The 13624-nt window shown below is 54.4% G+C and overlaps 1 protein-coding gene across 1 annotated transcript; it reads left to right on the forward strand.

Annotated features, from left to right (window-relative positions):
- The first annotated feature begins 1181 nt into the window (after positions 1 to 1181).
- Positions 1182 to 10011, forward strand: LOC119090211 (uncharacterized). Its single transcript, XM_037212999.1, has 10 exons — positions 1182 to 1301; positions 1510 to 1653; positions 2327 to 2435; positions 2467 to 2528; positions 2930 to 3103; positions 5809 to 5958; positions 6604 to 6794; positions 8581 to 8714; positions 9241 to 9342; positions 9995 to 10011. Exons 1-10 carry the CDS (start codon positions 1182 to 1184, stop codon positions 10009 to 10011), a joined length of 1203 nt encoding a protein of 400 aa, XP_037068894.1.
- The last annotated feature ends 3613 nt before the right edge of the window (positions 10012 to 13624 follow it).

Raw genomic sequence — 13624 nt, forward strand, 5'->3', positions numbered from 1 at the left:
CTGCAAGCTTTGTTGTCAGCTTCTGTGAATGTGTTATGATCAGGAGTACTTATGCCATATGTGCTGCATTGCAGATGCCCTACTTCATTGCCCTGTGAAATAAAAAAAAATTATTGGGATGAATTGGGATGCTCCATACTAGCAAACAGCTGAGTATAAAATATCCCCAATCTATTTTCAGGAAAGTCAGGAAATGCTGCAAAAGTGATGGCATAACTGCATCCATAAAATATGATGAAGATATGGCTTAAATGCAAAGGTCTTAAAAGGTGTGGCTGTCTGGCAGTAGATGCAGTATTGCTATCGCTTGTGTTAGGTATGTTTCTTTTGCATGTTTTTTTGCTGTTGTCAGCTTTTTCCATTCTGCTCCTTTTACATGGTTGTGCCTTTTCAGGGTTCCACCACAAGTTTTCAATACAACAATCAACTATGAACATCTCTCATTTTGTTATTCATCTAGGCCACAAAATGCTGAAATACTGGAAATGGTCAAGTGGTCCTCAAAAAGGAGCCAAAATTTAAAGTTAGATGTAGAATATGGCATGTTAAAGCTTGTCCTCAAAATGATCTAAAAACAAAGCAAATGAATGCTACGAATTGAGTCACGTAATTGCTTTTCATCAAGGAGCATGTGTTCAAGGTTTGGGATCCTAAAGCTTTAATTTTTAGTTCATACAGGCAATAGCATTTTGCAGACAGAGAATGCCCAAGACTCCATGACATCCATGCACTCAACACTTTGTTATATTGTGGCCTCATATGATCAGATGGGTACAACTTTGGGCATGTTTGTACCTAAACAAGGCCAAGTTTTTGGGGTGTTTTAACACTGATTGCAAGACGTTCCATGAAAGATATGTGATGCATTTTGTCAAAGCACCATTGAACAGAGATTTTTGTTTTATTAGCATAATGACCTGAATTATGCTCGCTCTGCCATTGGGGAAGGAAGGGTTCACATTAAGCTGCGGCCATACGTTTTTCCGTTCAAATCAGTAATCTGACATTTCCATAGTATGACTTGGCTGCCTACTCCTGTTCAAAACTTGTCAGCTTGTGAGCATCACCGTTGTTAACTGGCATTCATTTCAGTCCCCTCTGATATCACGACTAGTTTAGTAGGCCCCGTAGGCTGATGACTTGTAAACCTTTCCCAATTTCCCCCAGAGAATCTATCAAGCATGGAAGGCATGGCGCAGAAGGCGAGGGCGACTGGCGATGCGTCGCAGCCGTTCATGGTCTCAGCGCTCCCGCTGGTTTTCAGCAGCGGTCTGCCCGTCTCCTTGGAGAACATGCTGGAGGTGAAAAGCGCCGCCCCCGGGCCAGCGGTGGCCGTATTTGGCTGTGCCTGCCTGAACAACCACGGATGTTTGGAGTGGGGCGACTGACCGTATAAATTCTGCTGTATCTCGTGTCATATTCTTGCTTCCCCCCCCCCCCCCCCACTTGTCACGTCTTTGATCTCCTAGCTTGTCTTGCCTCTGATGCCCTTGCTGGCAACCCTGGCAGCGGAACCTGGTGAAGTTTGTCCGGTTCATGCTCAAGTGCGCGCTGGGCGTCGACGAGACCAAGCTGCGGCTGGTGCGTCGGCCCGCCTGGTGGCCGCGAACCGTGCCCTACTTCAACTTCAAAGCCAGCAGGGAGGTGGAAAAGGTGAGGTGACGTCAGAGGGCAGCGCGGACTGCGTCTGAAATTGCACGATGAGATGGTAACGGGTAGGGCTGATACATCCAGCACTGCCTAATGTGAGCCCTGATCCCAGAAATCAGTCCATGGAAAATGTCCTGATGAAATTTTTTAAAACAAAAACGGTGGTGCCCTGCTTGCCATACAAGCTGGTGGACTGGCATAGCTAGGTGCTGGTGGACTGGCTGAGTGGGGAGGCAATCGGCCTGGCTCGATAGAACGGCCTGTAAAGGATGGCGAGGGCAAGCTATTTCGTTGGCAGTCTAATCTTGTAAGAAATGGTACAATACTAAGTAACGTTTGAATAGGTGCCTGGGGAATTCGATTACTGCTTGTTGAGGTAGATGGCATTCCTAGAATTAACCTGATTGCAGCGTATGTTGTTTTGCATAGGCCGTACAAGACACAATACATGTCAAAGTGTGTTTGTGCATTGGGCACACAGGGCTGTGTCAATTGGTATAGTTTTATCCAGTGCCTCACTGACAGAGCTTTTTGCTTCTGTAGAAAACAGCTGTTGTGGATCATGCTGATGGCCACATCTGTTGAACCCTCAAGATCACTCACCTTTCAGTCAGCGGGCGGGTCCGGACGCGGCCTGCCCAGACCTCGCTGTCTGCTCACCGGCCTCTACACACAGGGACATGCGGAGCGTCTGCGCGAGCTGGTCCGCTGTTGCTACCGGGGCAACGCATGCGAGTACCTGGTGCGCTTCTGTGCCGACCTCGAGCACCACTGCGCCTCGGGCCGTATGCTCTTCAAGAACAACTTCAATGGCAGCTCGTCGCTATATGAGCGGGGCACCAAACCGACTGGTGGTCACGTGCCTCAACGAGAACCTGGTGCGTGCCGACGTACCCGGCCACCGGAACAGAGGACGTCGGCACGGTGGCGTGTGGTGGATAGGAGGAATACGGCCGGCCATCAATCCGTGAACACATCCGTAAACCTGTGAAAGGGACTGCCGTGTTGCGCTGTCGGAACTATAGCTGGTTTTGCATGCCACGAAAGTACACTTCCGCCGTCTTGCCAAGGTAGCAGCGTGGTACCCATTTCATACACAGTGGCGCGAGCTTCCCTTTGCAGTATTTCTGACGCGGTCCACGGTTGCTGCTCACGCAATGTGACCCTCTTGCCACGGCGGCGCCGTCCTTCCTGTGTCACGCTGCCACCAATACGACACTCCCTCGTCGGGGGCGTGCCGCGCCACCAATGGCATGACTGTTGGATTTCACCCCTCCAGGAGTACGACCGGCCGTGCCCCGACAGCGCCATGTCCCCGCGCCGGCACCTGTTGCCGCGGCTGGCGCGCGGTCCCGGCCATGCCAGCAAGCTCGCCATGGTTCAGCCGCCGGCCAGCGACATCTTCCTCTGCGACTCGTGCAGCGCCGAGTTCAGCTCCGTCGCTGATGTCAAGGCAAGCCTGTAGTTCCTGTGGTTGAGCTCTCCGCCGAAGTCAGCCCCGTGGGGAATGCGACCGTCGCCCATTGGTCGCCATCAGTGCTGTGAATGCTGCCAACTCGGGTCAATTTAGGTCCCAAGAACTTGCAGCGTTTGTCATGGGGCCAGCGTACAATGCTAAGCAGTATCGAGCAATAACAGACACTTTTCTTATACTTGGCCGCTTGTATTCATCACTTCACATCCCGCTGCCTGACTGGACTTTGCAACGATGAATGTGATCCCCTCTACAGTTGACATTTGTGGGTGTGGCAGCATGTGCAAGCTTCAGCAAAATCCTTTTTTCCCATGTGAAGTGTCTTTCCAATCTGACAGCTTTTATTGTTTTTGTTGTTGCATTTATTTCAGTTCCTTGGTTCTTCCTCATTCCAAGGAACAAGATCATCCATCGTTTCTGCCGTCTTGAGGTCAGCTTTAAAATACAAGCCTCGGGTGGCTCAAACGATGATAACTGTGGCCCTTTGGGTGCTATTATAAAACCCACTTTAAGATATATGAAGCCTCCTGCTTCTCACCATCAAACGTGCTAGTTTACTGCTTCAATTTATTTACAAAATTGTGCTGATTGGGCCAAGAAAAAACATCGGTTTCCTGGCCTTGGGTGGACAAGAGTTCTTTCGCTGTTTGTCTGAACTGCGAAAGTGGCAAAAGTGGCAAGTGTGCTCGACTATTGCGTGTATCCACTCCTTCAGTAAGCTGCTTGTACCATTCATCTGTTTCTAAATATCACAGTTCTACCGAGGGGCTCTGGGGGTTATTTATCCGGGTGTATAGGGCTGAGTGTATCCACCAGAGCTCTAGGGGCTCTGGTGGGCTATCTTTGTCCGCAATGTGCACTACTGTACCTTCGGCAGCCTACAAACATGGCTGCATGACTAGGATGAGACGCGTGTGCAACCACCCGTCAACGGTTTCTACCGGCCTTTGTTGAACACCCATCGTCCCTTGCTCTCATACCGTGTGGATGCCTCGTGCATAACAATGGTGGCAGCGGTGGGACCTGCAAACGTTGGTAATGTCCGTCTAGACCCAATACTTACTCAGTTGGCGCATGTGGATTGCCACAACGTCTGACAATCCTGGGTTGAGCACATGCTTCCACGCCGTAACATGTGCTCACCTGGCAATTGAAGTTAAAGGGAGTATTTGTTCCACATTTGCATGGGGTTTTGAAGTGAAATAGTCATCTTAAAAGCATTCAGTGCAGTTTACAGCCCTGCCACTTTAAGACCTAAACATCTCTACTTTCTGAGCTACACGCCCACGAAAATATGCCGCCTTTTTTCGTGCATCATTGTCACCCAGACGTTCGTGACCCCATAATTACGTCATTTAAATCCTGCCATGGCGTTGGCTATGCGGGATCAAGGCGAATAAAAACATAATTGCCGAGTCGTTTATACTTGGCGCTCGTGAGCACGATTTCCGTATAAAATGGCCGTCAACTCTCTAAATGTAAAATGGCCTAAATAAAATGGCTTCTCAATTAATGTTGTGAAAGTTACGATGATGCAATCAAACAATGACGTATTGAGCAGCATATTCACTGAAGGGAATGTTTCAAATTTTGCGATCGAGCATTGAAGCGAAGGAGAAGAAGCGAGCATCACATATGATGAAGTAAGCTCTAGTAAAACTATTGATATACTTCTAAATAGAAAGGAATGCTCTAGACAATCAAATTTCTCGATTTGGTAGATATGCTCCTCATCACATCAGTTTTTAATTGCGTCATCGTACCTTGCACAATATTGATTGGGAACCAGTTGACGACCGTGATATCTGGAAATCATGCTCACGAACACCATATGTGAACAATTCGACAGTTCCATTCTTGGGCCTCGGTCGCCGCATGGCCATTGGAATGGCATGATGTGAATGGCGCTGTCATGGCGTCATGTATGCCTGGGTGGCCTGAAACGGTAAAGCGAAAACGTCTGCACATATCTGCGGGCGTGCAGCTCAGAAACTATAGGGACTAAGGTCTTACGAAAGGTAGGCTATGGACTGCACCGGATGATCTTTAGGATATCTATTTCGGTTCAAAACTCCATACAAATTTGGAACACCCCCTTTAAAGAGAAATGGTGTCGCGTACAGCGGCCTTCTCCATTCAGTGTACCAATACTTATAAGTGAGCGAATTTCATCGTACCGATTGCTTGCTGCAGTATTTTCAAATGTGGAACATTACCTTTAGCCTGACTCACTTGGCGATGCCTGCTAGTTTGCTGCCTAGAATGGGCATGATGCTTTAGTAAGCAGACTAAGGCCATGGACAAAGTGGAAGTTGCTGTAGCTATCATGCAGAGCTGTTGCACGATAACCAGTTCATGGTCTGTTCATCAAGCCCGGATTGTTGGACAAGGCCAAGACCTTGCGACACGCTGACCCATCTGCATGGTGAACGCACGAGTGTTGGGGGAGGTCGGCGTATTTCCCCATATGCCAGGGGTCGTGGTCCGGTCCCCGGGAACGTGGGAGGGAGGCTAACTCTACCGTATTCACTGTGTTGCCCACTTGGTGACGGAAGGATACAAGACTCACTTGAGCTCGCGATAGGAGATCGGAGACCGTCTCGTCACGTTACAGTATCTGCGCCTGGGCCTGTGTCGTGCACCCGCGCCATACGCGCGTCACGCGCGCGCTCTTGCCGTTTCAGGCGCACGAGCGCGAATGTGGCGTTACGGCGGATGAGGAGTCGGTCTCGGACACCGAGTCGGTTCGCTCCGAGCCGGAGGTGCTGTGCCGCGACCAGACGCGCTTTCTTAGCTATGTGGGTCTGGTCCCGGCCGTCAGCAGCGGCAAACAGGTAGGCACGAGGCGTTGGGAGGCGCTGCAGGGCTGCGTGTGACGGATGAGGAGACTTGTGGAGAATACAGCGCTCGGTGGGTTCATGGTGGTAGAATAAGAGTAAGCATGTACCTGGAATTATTGGTCTCCTAGCATTTATGCGATTAGTGCGTGATAGAAGCACATCTCCGTATGTTTTAGTACAAACTTAGTAGTAGTAACTACAAGCACTTGACTTGTAATCGGAAGACTTTTCCTGTGTTAGCAGCTCAAGGGTACGAAGTGTTGTAATGACACATGCATGGCTGAAAGTCAAGCACTATGCGTTCTGTTTGAGACTCAACAACACCTAACCGCGGCCGCAGAATTGCGTGGCCGAAACGCTGTGCAGATACTTATAGGCCAAAGGAGGACGGTAATTCAAACATTTCTCATCCATGACGCTAAGGCCTAGTCTCGACCCGCTCCATAAACCTGGAGCATGCTTTAGGGCTGTGTTCCCCGCTCTCGGCTCCGTCCCGGCCATAGTCATCTTGTGTCGCTCGTAGTTCCGCCTTTCGCTGAAGTTCCTGGCGCTTGCCCAGCGGCGCGCTCCGTTCGCTGTCCCAAGCCGCCTGCGTGCCATGCCGTCTGGTGCCCGCTGACCGTTTAGTGCCGTCCCCAGCTGTACGCGTCGCCGAGCAAGCAGAGCGCGTCGGCCGAGCGGCGGCAGCGGCGGCGGCTGGCTCCGCTTGGCCGTTACCAGGCGGTGGACCTGAGCTCGCCGCTGGGCCGGCGGCTGGGCGCCGGCGTGGCGCCGCCCGCCGACGGCCTCGTCGACTACGAGCGCTACTGTGATGACGGCAGTAACAAACGGTGAGCGACGGTCAACCAGTGAAGATAGGTGGACGATGGAGGGTGGCGTAGCTGGGAGTAAGCCCGGGGAATGAGAAGCAGGGGGTGAGGGATGATGCACACAAGGAAGCAGATGTCGCTGTGAGTTGGAGGGGTGTGAGTAATGTATCGTGAAATTGAGGTCGTAGGAGTTCAGTTTCATGACGGTAGGATATGATCATTGACTTCTACTTTCCAGTGCTTACCTACAGTTCCTTAGCATAGACAATTTGTGAACGATATACGCAGCTAGAAAATCCCTCTAAGCACTACGTTTCATCCCGCTTTCATTCAGTCAATTTTTAGTGATTGAGAGTGATTATGAGCAAGGGCGGAAAATGATGTCGTTGACTACTTTTCGCTTCCTATTCTATCCAATATTACGGTGTCATTATCTGTTAACGTCGCCTTCGTGTTTCCCGGCACGTAGCAGAGTGCATATATGGCTATTATGTACAGGTCGCGCAAAGGTAATGGGAGGTGCTAAGATCCAGCTGGAATATTGAGCATGGCGCCGGTCTTTTTTGTTTGGAACCGCGTATGGTACTCCGCGTGATATCGCACCGTCTGTACGTCATGCATTTTTGCTTTTTGGCGTCGTGCAAAGTAGAAAAACGAGGAAACAACGCGCGTGGTCCCGGTCAGCGTGGCGGCTGGCCGACTTTCTTGGCAATCGTCACTGCTCCGGTCACCGTCCAAGCCCTGTCCAGCCTCGTCCAGATGACTAACAACAATCTGTATGCGGCTTGTGCCGTCAGTGGAACCATGCGTAGAGGGTAGCTGGATGTGGAGCCGCTTTCTGGGATCGCCGTGTCCTGAAGAGCTTACGTTATGGAGAGGCCCTCCGGAGCTTCCAGGGAACCTTTGAACGCGAACAGCTGTCGATTGGGTGGGCCTGTGCTACGCGATCGACGCAGGGATGACGCATCATTGCCTTGTTTTGGGGGCTGATTCAAACAGAGCATTGTGTATGGGAACAGGCTCTGCATTGTTGGGAATGATGCGCTCTCTTGGAACTTAATTAATCTTCCGAAGTGAAAATATCTCCGGACACACGGCAAATCTGAGTGTCCAGCGTGGCATCCCTGGCACTCACATTATTACGGGCGAACTTCACATGTAAACATCTGCGACATGATTGCTGGCATGATTGCGACACCGTGACAGGAAGGGCGGGCACCGCGGGAAATCGAACCCCGTACCTCTGGTTTCCCAGACGCGTTAACCACTACACTACCGGCACCCTCTCTCTCTCTCTCTCTGCGCGGCGGTGGCCGTTACGTATCTCTGCTCAGCATTCGCTTCCAGCCCTTCAGCTTCCGATAGCCCAGACGGCTATGACAAACGCATATCTGGAGGCTCATGAGGTGGCTGATGTACGACAGAGTACAATTTTAGGCTCTCACCATACCCGGCCAGTGTCCCAAGCGACTATGGACTCCGATTGGACGTTGGTAGTAGGGGCGTGCCCAGAGAGAGAGAGAGAGAGAGAGAGAGGCGACACAAGGGACTGTAAAACGTTGTTTTTTTTAAATTCTCGAAAATGAAAATTGAGGATATTGATCGCACTACAGTAAGCTCATAGACGCAAAAGCACGTGGTCTTACGCAGTTGCACGGATGTATGCCTGATGGTTCCGGAACTCTGCTCGGGTTTGTTGTGAACCGCATCATGACTTCTCCGGTGGCCTGTGCCAATCCCGCTGAATACGGGCGTCACTGACGGCACGTCTGTCGGCCGCACCTGGTTGGCCCTCGGCTCCCGACAGGCTGTGGCGCCAGCCAGCGTTTCCCGTCAGCTGGCGGCCTCCGCGCAACGGCCGCAGGATCGTGCACCGCTGGAGCCATCTGTACTCGTTCACGGCCGCCCAGCGCGCCGAGCGGAGGCGCGTCATCAGAACCGGTCAGTGACTCACCGGCGCGCCAAGCAGCCCGTGTGTCCGGCTCTCCCCCCCCCCCCCTTCCTCCCCCTCTCTCCGGATGGTTTACCGTCTGCGTGGTTGGAACGGCTGCTGTTTGATGTGTTTTGGTCGGTCAGGAGCCGAAGAGTTCTGTTGTCATTGGGGTTTGGCTACGCCCTCAACGGTTAAGTTCCTTTAGCGTTAAAAATGATCTTAGCTTCTTATTCTATCACACCTCTGCCTGTAAGGGGGATCCAGCTCTTGGCTGCAAGATGCCACTATACCTTAACAGCCCCTTTAGGAAATGTATCTGCGAGTTTTGGTTAGTTAGAGTCTGCCAAATTCACTTGCATGGGCAACTGTTGGTAGCTTGCTTCGTTTGAGTGGCGATTGCGTATGTTGTGTGGTTTTAACCGACCGATGTGGTGCGGACCATCTGCACCGCTGTCTGAGAGGCGGGTGCCCAGTTCTGCTGGCAGTGACGCCGCCGTTGCCCCCGTCCGTCTGACCGGCTGCGGCCCGTTCTAGGTCTGACGTGCCGTTCGCGGCGCCTGCTGCCGCTCGTGCTGCCCTGCTCGGTGCCGCTGATGCGGCTGTCGCCAGAGCTGATCGCTGAGGCGTGCCAGCCGCGCACGCCGCCGCCGCCGGCCCCGGCCAGCCCGGAGCGGGCGTGGCGGCCGCCGGCGGGCGCGATGGGCCGGCTCTGGAGGCCGTCAGCTGCCGCCGACCGGACGCCGCCGTCGTCCGGCGCGCAGGTGGCCAGCTGGACGGCCGCCGCGGCGCAGTACACCGTCCAGAAGCCGCCGGCCGACAGCGGCGAACGGCGAGCGGCCCCGGCAGTGATTGCTGCGGGGCCCGAATGCGTGCGACGGCCTGTGGGGCGCCCGCCGCGCGGCTCGTTGGCGCGGCATCCGCTGGTGCGGGGCACCGCCGGCCCGGCGGCGTTGAGACCTTCGCTCGTGCGAGGCAGAGTGGGGAGACCATCCTTCACACAGGGATATACTTGGCAGTGTTCGCAGGGGCGAGGCAGGCCTCCGCTCGTGCGCGGGAGCGTGGCTCGACCTCCGGGACGGGGCGACTGGCCGCGCGGGCCGGGGTCCCGTGGACCGCCAGGAAGGACTCTCCTGGTGCGTGGCAGCGTGTGCAGGCCGCTCGGAAGCAGCGCACCGAGCCGCCCGATCGGCCGCGAGACGCGCGATCACGACACGCTCGTCATCGACCTGTGCTCCAGCGACGAGGACGATGGCCCGTCGCTGCCGGCGCCGGCGCTGCCATCGCCCAGCCGCCGGTCAAGGTTGAGCCCGACGCCGCGTTGCCCGTCACCGTCGCCAACGGCACCAGCTCGCCGTCAAAAAACGCGCGTAGCCATTGGTCGCGGAGCTGCGGGGGCTCGGCCAATGGTAGCAGCAGCTTGACCTCGCTAGACTCGGACGATCGAGCAGGCGGTGACCGGCCGGCGGCCGGCAGCGGCGCGTTCGCTGCTCTGTCGCGCGGGCATGGCCGGCTGGCTCACCGCCGCGCGCGCCGCCGACACGGCACCTGTGAAGTGCCCAACTCCCGCCGACCACGGCCATTGCCGCTATGCCGGCCACGGCTATCACTGCGGGGCCGCCGCCGGCCGGTGCTGAGAGTAGTGGTGGATGCGTCTCTTTGCGAAAAGTTTGAGAGGCTGAACGTTCCACTCGGTCTGACCCGCTCGATCCGTCAGCGGTGCGCACGCGGTCCTGGTGCACCTGGTGTGTTCGGCCCAATGCCGTTGTGCCACGCGCGTCTCTTGGACCGCTCCTCAGCGCGAATGAAGCACCCACGCAAGCGACTTCCGAGTAGAAGATCTCAGATTGGAAAGGCGTTTTGACGCAGCTGTGCTGCGTTGTAGCGTGCTCAGTTTCGGTGCCGTCTTCGGTGGCGCCACGGTGCGCCGCCGCATAGCGTGTGACCCGCCCGTGTGGAGCCCAGCTCCTCGCGAGTCCCGTTCAGCGCCGTCGCCGCGTTGCCATGGCGACCTGGCGACCGGAGCCGGCTGCACGCCGTTCGCGTCCGCGTCCGCGGCCCCGGCCACCGCTGGGTGACCGCAGTCCCTCCTGCATGGCCTGGGCGCGCTGCGCAGAGCGCGGCGAGGCGTGATAGTGTCACATCCCATAGCTGACGGTACGATTGGAGGCCTGCCCCTGCATCGTGACGTCACGGCCTGCCGGCACAGACCACAGCAAGTGTGATGGCGGGGCGGCAGCGGCGGCGGTGGCCACCGCTGGGAAGCCGGAGCTGTAGGGAAGACCTGCGCTGCTCCACGTCCCCGGCGTCACGCGCTCTGTGGCTGCCGTGGAAGCATTGGTACCATGTGCTGACCTGAAGTCAGGAGCGGTGGTGTTAAGATTGTGGGTCCTGAGTGATGTTACACGTTCCCTTGCCGAGCGAGTGGTGTCCGGGGTTGATGCCTCGGCGGCTGGCGGTCTTGTGTTTGATCAAATGGTCGTGCAGTCGTAAGGTCGGTCGTGTCTCTGCAACCAGCGCATCATTTACATTTTGCTGGCGTTTTTCGTCTTGTTCGCGGACCTTTCTTATCCTGTGTCATGTTTTCATTCGAGATGAGCGGAGTCGATATCACAGGCGCTGTGATGACGTTTGGCGGGGATCTGGATTATCATGCCACCGGCAGTCCTGGCCTCAACCTGGCGAGCGTCTGGTCTCGTCCCGCTGCTGCCTCTGGCGGGGTCACGTCCGGTGGTGGCCAGGCAAAGGCCAGGCCTCCGTGGCAGTTGCACCTTTTCATGTGCTGGAGAGTTCCGTGACGAGCTGCGCGGAGTCGTGACGTTTTGTCTCGCGATCGTCGTGCATGCTTCACAAACTTACTGGGAGCGCCTGCAGACCGAGCTTCCGAGCCTCCAAATCAGGCAGACTGTGCGGTGGCTCCAAATTGTGATACCAACTCGGCCAGCTGGATTCAAACGGCCATCTCCGACTCCTTAACAGAAAGCACCGATCCTTAACAGAAAATATCCCGGCAACGGGCTTTGGAAAAGAAAACTGTCGAGAAGGCGAGACACGATTTCTTTAATAAAACCTCAGCTGTGTTCAATGTCGGGTGAACACCCTACGGGGGGTGTGTATGTAGGACGTAACAGACAGTTCCCAACGCCTGCACGTATGAGCAACGTCAAAATCTTGACCATGGGGCCGCGATCGAAGCCCCTCGGGGTTGAGGCGCACCGATTGTCTGGATATCCGATGTTACGAGCCGTGCTGGTACTGTCGGCCGTGCCCCGAGCGTGCTGCGGTCTTGCACGCTGCGTGTAGGTGATTAACTGTAAAAAATAAGGTTATGTCACTTTTCGTTGACATCAGTACCGGTCTGGAAGGCTTGCAAGTCATGTAAATAAGAACTGTAGCCTGGATAGGTGAAATTTTAATAGACTTCCTAGCGGGCACATATGGTTTCCACTCCAGGATGGTTTTCCAGTGTCCCCAGAATCTACATACCTATTCTAAGCAAAAGGTCACACGCTCATTACAGGTTAGCGACCTTGTTTGACTTCAAAGGTCATGGTAATAAAAATAATGCACGACTGCTTGAGTTCTGCATTTGAAAAAGCGACAAAGATAACGCTAGGTAGTATGCTCCTAATTACAAAATGTTGACCGAGGTCATCTGAGTTCAGCGACCTGTTCTGACATTTAACAAGTCCGTGGAAGATGCATAATGCGGTTCCTGGCCGTATCAATAAGTTCGCATCGAACACCTAAAGCTATCCGAAACAGCAAGCATTAGAGCGATAAAGCACGTTGGTTTTGACCTTGGACTGACCTTCGCACTTGACCCTAGGTCAATGGAATTCATCTTTCATTGTTGTGTTACCTAAGGAAGTATTCCTGAGGTCTATGGACTCGTGTAACATTCCGTTGTTGCATCGGACTAAACGCTTCCCTAAAAATTGACCACTGAATCCATGGCCTGACCCTGACCTGCCGCAGGGCAGCAACCGTAGTAGGTACATTAAAGTTTTTGATACCAAACGATCCGCTACTCAACTGTCCTACAGCCATGCCAAATTTGTGTGGCTACGCCGAGCCGTTCGGAAATCATTCGGGAAAAACCTTCCGGGTAGGGTCCAAATTGAGCCCCCAACTCGAGCGTGTGTTTAACCACTGCGCGGTTTTCCGCCTGCGCTCTATCGGTGGCGTTCAGTGTTGCTGGTCTCTGGCCGAAATTAAAGCCCGTACTGTCCCAAGGGTCCCCAAGCAAGAGGCTCCCTGACTAACATTTGAGGTCACGGCCTTACGAACGGGAAAGGGGCCACGTCCTTAACATGACCCATGGCCTGTCCTTCGATTTCTTTGGCCTTCCAACCGAGCCCTTGACCTCTGGTCCCGAGGGGCCCTTCGGCCCTCTTCGGGGCTTCTCAAAGATCTGCACAGACTCGAAGCTACTAGCCGACACATGGCGCTGTGTCAGGCGCTGTCGGTCCCCAGCCAATATAAGGCCCCGACCAGTGTTTTAAAGATCCCGACCAATATAAATTGTTGCCCCCGGCCTTGCTCAGGTATGCTCAACGTGCACGTGCTCCCAAGATTAAAACTGGAAGGGTGCCAACGGACTGATGCTGTTGGTCTCGAGCCGACTCAGACACCTGCGTTATCTCGGGGGTCTTCAAACGGTGCAAGAGGCCATCTGACTGATATTTCAGGTCATGACCATACGGGCCGCTATTGTTTAAGTGAGTTACAACGAGCCATTCGGACTCCTGTGCTCTCTAACCGGCCTGTAATCGTGGTTCCGATGGGCCGCCCGGGCCCCTCTTCGGGCCTAATCGGACACTGCCCCTGGTCGGTTCGGCACCTGTTGCGAACACAAGACCCTCTGTTAGGTGCTGTGGACCTCTTGCAGATATGGGGGCCCCAACCAGTGTAAATCGCT

Source organism: Pollicipes pollicipes, unplaced genomic scaffold (assembly GCF_011947565.3).
Source record: "Pollicipes pollicipes isolate AB1234 unplaced genomic scaffold, Ppol_2.1 Scaffold_3087;HRSCAF=3621_pilon_pilon_pilon, whole genome shotgun sequence".
In the NCBI taxonomy this organism is placed as follows: domain Eukaryota; kingdom Metazoa; phylum Arthropoda; class Thecostraca; order Pollicipedomorpha; family Pollicipedidae; genus Pollicipes; species Pollicipes pollicipes.

What these genes read in the sequence shown, in the direction of transcription:
- LOC119090211 (XM_037212999.1), top strand. Translation starts at nt 1,182, where the DNA reads ATGGAAGGCATGGCGCAGAAGGCGAGGGCGACTGGCGATGCGTCGCAG. An exon ending in CCAGCAGGGAGGTGGAAAAG is followed by an intron (nt 1,654 to 2,326) that starts GTGAGGTGACGT and finishes CTCTACACACAG; the next exon opens with GGACATGCGGAGCGTCTGCG. An exon ending in GCTCCGTCGCTGATGTCAAG is followed by an intron (nt 3,104 to 5,808) that starts GCAAGCCTGTAG and finishes TTGCCGTTTCAG; the next exon opens with GCGCACGAGCGCGAATGTGG.